General features: G+C 32.8%; 1 protein-coding gene across 1 annotated transcript; it reads right to left on the bottom strand.

Annotated features, from left to right (window-relative positions):
- Positions 1-12: 12 nt before the first annotated feature.
- On the bottom strand, positions 13-391 carry LOC120256970 (serine carboxypeptidase-like 4; the record flags this gene model as incomplete). The annotated part of the gene is made up of 2 exons (XM_039264622.1): positions 219-391; positions 13-150 (listed from the first exon to the last, which is right to left on the bottom strand). Coding segments are annotated over exons 1-2 (254 nt in total), but the record flags the coding sequence as incomplete, so codon positions are not given.
- Between the last annotated feature and the right edge of the window lie 6332 nt (positions 392-6723).

Below are 6723 nucleotides of genomic sequence, written 5' to 3'. Positions count from 1 at the left end.
AAAAGAAATTACCGTTTTTGAATAATGAGGGCAGAGAAAGCAGAGCAACCAGGGCCACCAGTGCGCCAAAGAAGAAGAGGGTCTTGGGCTGGATTTCCCTCAGACTCTATGAAGTAATAAAAGAACTGCACTTCATCCACACCATCATATCTATAAAAAAGCAACCAAAATTTAGACATTAAAATCATCAAGTTTCAGTAATTAGAACTTCAGCTCACCCAGTCTCAATGTGGAAGGGAAGTGGACCATGAAAGCCAGGAAGATGAGTAACAATGGAAGCAGAGATGAACAGTGGCCATAGGATCAGTAGCAGCTGAAGAAGACAAGAAACCATGGCGTCAGAAAACAGACTGATTTGCTCATTTGAGTCTTGGTTGTGCTTGGGTGTTTTTTAGACTCGCATCATTTCATAGAATCTCATAAGTCTAAAAGATTTCCATTCGTTTGCGGTAATGGGCCCCTGATGCTATTAAATGTTATCAATTTTTAAACAATTTCTGCCACCCACCAAAGTGCTGAAAGAAGAAGAATGGCTTGCTATAGAAGCGGGGGTGGTTGTTACAATAATTGTTTTTGTTTATTGGATCAAATTGATTAAATACTTGTTGGTGGTTTTTTTTTATAAAAGTGGATAAACCAGCAAATTTATTGAGCAGTACAAACAAACAAAGTACTAATAAACTAGAAAAGAGTCGAAGCTCTCACCGGAGATGAGGCGCAAGAACAACTAAAGAGCAAAAAACAAAAGCAGGATAACAAGCCAATAAATCAAATCTACATGAGCGAAACCACCAAAAGGGGGATATAGGTCTACAAGGCTAAGAGTAGAAAGCTCACTCCAAGTCTACTCCAACTCCGGAATAGGATGCGATTCATGCGGAAGTGTTGGAAACCCTAGTCGAAGAAATTGATAGGCGCTTGATCTTACGAGTAGCCTCGACACGAGTGCATTGATGATTGTCGAATCTTTGCTAAAAACCAAGAAAGTAGCATATTAGTAATTTTTATCAGTAAAGAGTGAGTAGGTAGTGCTGTAAATTGAAATATCACGATGGTTGCGCTCAAGCCAAATATTCCAAAAATAGCTCTAATCCCGAGAGGTTGGCATTCGAGGTTGAAATGATGTGATCAAAGTGGTCCAAATCGTCGAAAATGGAGGAGGGTTTGAATTAATTTCCATAAGTTGTGCGAAGAAAGACCCGGATCGTGTTATGTAAAAGCAATCAATGAAGAGATGATCAACAGTCTCGGAGACCCTGTGGCAAAGTACGCATGTATCAGTTGTATTTTGAAAGTTACACGCTTTTCAGAAAAAAGTTTAGTAAGGGTCAGAATTTATTTTCCCAGACAAGCCAGTAAATTAAGGTGATTTTTATTGGGCATCTAATTTTCCAAAATTTTGTATAAAGTTGATAGCGAATACCTACATCGGTAAGAAACTTGTAATAAGATTTTATCGAGAAGGTTCCACTTTTATCTAGAGGCCAAGTGTAGAAGTCTTCATGATCAGCTGGTACGATCAAGATCACATCCAAAAAAGGAATTAAGTCTTTAGAGGTAGAGTTAAGGAAGAGATTTTCAGGTGAACTAACTTGTTGAAAATTGGCGACTGTGATCAAGGATAGATACGAGTCATTGAAAAGATGAGACCAATGATCTTCGGGGTTTTCCACGAAAACCACCTATCGTGCTAAAAAGTAGGTATTAGCCCCATTTTTAAATGTTTTTAGCGAGCAGGGAGGCGAAAATAGTCGAGGGAAGAAAGTACCCACCAAAAAAGGATTTATTTCTTGGAGACGGGTGAAAAAGAGTGCATGCAGGATTTGCGGCAAAGTAGTTAACTTTAATAACCTTGGCCAAAAAGCCGTTAGGGGCTAGAATTGATTTTTCCACCACCATTTTTCCAAGGAGAGCACTATTGAAGTCACGGATATTAAGAATTCCCCAACCACCCAAGTTTCGGGGCTTGCAAATCTTTTTCCAGGCAACAATCCTAATATTTTTGGGGCCCAAATCAGGGCCTTTCAAAGAAAGTCCCTCTGAATCTTGTCCATCTTTAATCATCCAAGCGGGTAGTTTAAAAGCGACATCCGATGGCTGGAGCAGGTTGAAAAGAAACGAGTTTAGAAGGGTAAGAAGACCACCAAGTGAGAGATATATAGCTTTCAAGGCGGAAGTGCAGCACGAATAGTTTTCAATAAGATGATTCCGGTCTTGTTTATTTGGTGCGTCTACCGGATAATGGAACCCCAAGTAGGTAATTGGGAGGCAGGTCTGGAAAGCGTTCTACAATCATAGCAGAAGTGATGTGGGGTTGGAAGCCATAATTAGTCGAGTATAAACAACTTTTTGAGTAATTAATTGTAAGTCCAAAGTATCCTTCAAAAAGATAAAGAATTAACTTAATGATGTTAAGATCCTCCTGTCCTCCAGCAGAGAATATGATCAGATCATCTGCGTATTGTAGATGACAAATACTATCAGAATGGTCCAGTGGCACACTAACAAAAGTTTTGGATCTAAGAGCGTTAGAAAACATTGCACTTAGAGCATCAGCAGCTAAAGCAAAGAGAAGAGGATACCCGGGGGTTTTTGGGTGAGTGCATTCTTATTTAATTTTTGTCAGATAAAAATTGTGAGCTAAATGTTTTGGATTAAGACAAATATTGTAAGTTTCACCATCAAGTCGGTCATTAAAAATCGACAATGTTGTCGGACCGGGACCGGCTCGGCAGTTCAGCCGGGAAAAAAATCGGGGAGCCAGCCATGTGGCAGGCAGATACTCCGATGACCCGGGGTATTAAAAACCCGGAGTTAACCGGTGACAGGGCGGTTCAATGGGAGCAGAGTTAACCCGGCCGGGTCAATCGAGTCATAATGTTTAATTTTTACAATATTTAATAATTTATTATTATTTTCTCATTAAAAACCACAAAAATCGGTTATATTTATTAATATTAATTTATAATTTATAATCAATAAATAGAATTACTATATATATATATATCATAAACATACCAACAAAAAAATTAATATTTAAAAAATAAAAATATATTAATGTATTATGTAAATACTTTCTAAAAAAATTTAATTTATTAATAAAAATAAAACAATAAATGAGTGTAATTTTTATTATAAAAAAATATAAAAATTAAAAGTATTCTAATTAAATAAAAAAATATAAGAAAAATTTAAAAACAAAAATAAAAAAACTCAATTAAAAATATAAAAATTAGTGAATTAAATTTCTTATTTATTTTTAACAAAAATCAACCAAATAAACAAATAAATAAATAAATAAATAAATAACAGAGAGAAGTTAGATAATTATATATTAATATATTAAATTTATAAATATTTAAAAAAATGTAAAAAAATAAATGACAAAAATTAGAAAAATTCTACTGTATATAAGGTCGTTTATCGATTTAAATATCAAATTTGAGTAGGTTTTTATAATATAATTATGGGTTTAATATTATATTTGCTCATTATTAATTATTATAATATTTTTATCATTTAATTATTGACTCGGTTCGACTCGGTTTCGATCGGTTGAGCCGATGTGACCCCGACGCAGGGCTTAGCAGGGTCATTCTGCGGGCAGGGTCGAGCAACATGAAAATCGGGGCATGGCACAAGCTAGTAATGGCCCAGACACTGTGTCTTGAGCATACCAGTATAGTTTGCATGGCAATCATGCAAGGTTTGCATGGCCAACTTATTGGTGGGGCTGGCCTTGCACAGGGCAAGGCCTTGTAGTTTTTTAATATATATATATATATATATATATGAATAAAAAAACCCAAAATAATACTTAAATAAGAAAAATTAAGGGGGAAAGAAATCAAAAACTTAAATAAATAAATATAAAATAATTTCAGTGGAGTCAAAAGTTAAATATACTAGATTAAAGACCCGTGCTAATGCTACAGGTTGAATCTATAAAAAAATAAGATTGTGAAGATAGTATAATTTTTTTTTTTAAAAAAAATCATTATTAATGTTTTTATTAAATCATTTTTTAATATGAGAAATATATTTGCAAAATTGTATATAATATCAAATATATGGATGATGATTGTGAAAATTTTATTGCAAGTAGTGTGTGCTATTAAAAGTTAAAAGTGCCATATTTTTCTAATTAAGTATTTTTTTAGGAAAACATGGATTTGTGGTTTACTTATTTTCTTTAAAAAATTACATTTTGTAGAGAATATATGTTCAATATATAGTAGTTTTATTTATTTACACAAACTTTCACTTTATACATATTTTTCAAATTTTTGTAAGGTTTTTGTTACTAAAGAAATATTTAAAATTATCTTAACATATAATGATAAAAGGATAATAAAAAAATATTTATATATTTATTTATATTTAGCAATTTTTAAAAATAAACAACTAATTAACAATCAATCGACCAATAAATCTATCCGAGCTTGATTAAGAGCCGTTTATAATCCAATCTCAAATTACCAATTTGTCTTCATTATGTATGAAGAATAACATAAGTAATTATTATTACTCTATATATTTAGTCTTAAAATAAAAAAAAAGCAATCAGTTAAAACCAACAAATCTTCTAATTATCTTTGTCAATATTAAAAGATCAAAATTAATACATTTCTAAATTTAGATATAAATGTAAGAAACAATCATTTTTAATATTTCATATAAAGGGAAAATTTAAAATAACAAATTTTTTTATAAAATATATTTATACAGAAAATAACTTAACAAAATATATTTAACAATTTTAAATATAAATAATTTAAATTGATTAATAATCAATTAACCAATAAATCCCAAAAAAAACTCATGCTAATTAAGAGCTATTATAATCCAATCTCAAACTACCAAATTGTCTTCATTAATTATAACAAATAGCATACATAAAAAAAAAGTTAAAAGATCAAACTTAATCATGAATATATTTCTAAATTTAGATATAAATTAAAAAAAAATCAATCATGTTAACTAATCCTGTTATTTATTAAAAAAATAAAAAATTATCCGTTATTATTATTATTATTATTATTATTATATAAACCGATGATAGAAAGAAAAGAACTTAGTGAAACAGACTTATCCTTGTGTCACAAGTAGTTCTATGCCAAAGAGTTTTTATAACTTCGTAATTTGCTAGAGCTACAAAATCATGCACTTGTGTACATACAAACTATTATTTCTAAGAGCTTTGATAAATGTTTGGTTTGTTTGAGCTCAGTTCATACTGAGCTGAGCCTTTTGTCTACAGACTTTTTTCAGAAATCATATACTATTGTTTATGAAAATCTCTTGATTTCTAAACCCAGAAATAAATCTTTTTTTTTTGGGCAGGAGTGACCTCCACTTTACTCCCATTCCGGTCATGTATCATGAAAACTATCAAAAGTGGTTCTAACACTTCACTATGGTCTGATCGTTAGCACGCTGGAATCCTACTTAAAGATTGTTGGCCCGATCTCTTCCATGATTGTACTGTCCCTTGGATTACCATCAGGCAATTCTCCCAGTTTCTAAACAATCCTGAGATTCTATTCTCCACATCCACCCTCGATATGTTAACTGCTCTTCTTGAAATCATCCCTGACTGTTCTCATATTCATGATGATATCCACACTTGGACCTTTGAAAAAAGTGGCACGTTCATAGTCAAATCCTTTTATAATTTTCTCATTGATGGTGGAACACGTAGCTCGCTTTACCCCCTTTTCTGGAAAAATCGTTGTCCTAGCAAAATCACTCTTTTCTGCTGGCTTGCTGGGGAGGACAAAATCCTCACTCTAGAAAATCTTTTCAAGAAAGGTTACAATTTTCAAAACTCCACCGATACCTGTGTCCTTTGCCACATTGCCTCTGAGAATCTTCAACATCTTTTCATCGACTGTGTTTTCTCCAAACGCATCTGGGCATTTTTTTCTCAAATTTTAGAATTACACTCTCTTCCACAGACAATTCCCTTACTGTGGACCAATTGGATACCATCCTTAGCCCCTCAACACCGAATCCTCTGGGATCTCACTTCCCGTGCAATATTGTGGAATGTTTGGCTCGAAAAAAACAATCGCATATTTCATTTGACTGCATCATCGCATCTCAATATTATTTATAAAAGCTGCTAATATGCTTCTCTCTTGGCTCTCAACAGCTGTTGATAGGTATCAACAAAATCTCAATGAAGCATCACAGAAAATCAAGCGCTCACTCAACTTCTATAGCGCTAGAACCTCTAATCCTACTAGCGACTCCGACCACAATGCAGCCCAGGAGTAGTTGCTCCTTCTACATTTCTAGACAGGCCTGAGATGCCAGACGATGTCTTCCACCTGCTTAGACTCTTATCTACTTTCTGCTTCCCTGTTTTTTAGCTGTACTCTGCTCCCTCACTTCTGGTGAGAGGACTTAACTCTTTGTACTCTTATCTTTCCTTTCAATAAATCAGTGGTATATCCATCTTTTTTCAAAAAAAAAATATTATTATTAGACCATGATGAGAATCATATATATTGTATGTCCAGCTTTTACTCATTTTGTTACCGATTGCCTCATACATATATTATATACATGGGATGTACTTTACCTTGTGCACTATATATAATTTTAAACTACTTTTCTTCTCTTAGAGGCTAGCTCATACAGATACAAAAAAAAAATTAATATTATACATATATATACACACAATGAAAACATTTTGCATCTACACATCTTGAGATTGCT

The sequence above is a fragment of the Dioscorea cayenensis genome, unplaced genomic scaffold (assembly GCF_009730915.1).
Source record: "Dioscorea cayenensis subsp. rotundata cultivar TDr96_F1 unplaced genomic scaffold, TDr96_F1_v2_PseudoChromosome.rev07_lg8_w22 25.fasta BLBR01001768.1, whole genome shotgun sequence".
NCBI classification, from domain to species: Eukaryota; Viridiplantae; Streptophyta; class Magnoliopsida; order Dioscoreales; family Dioscoreaceae; genus Dioscorea; species Dioscorea cayenensis.
This window is presented reverse-complemented; position numbering and strand designations above follow the sequence as displayed.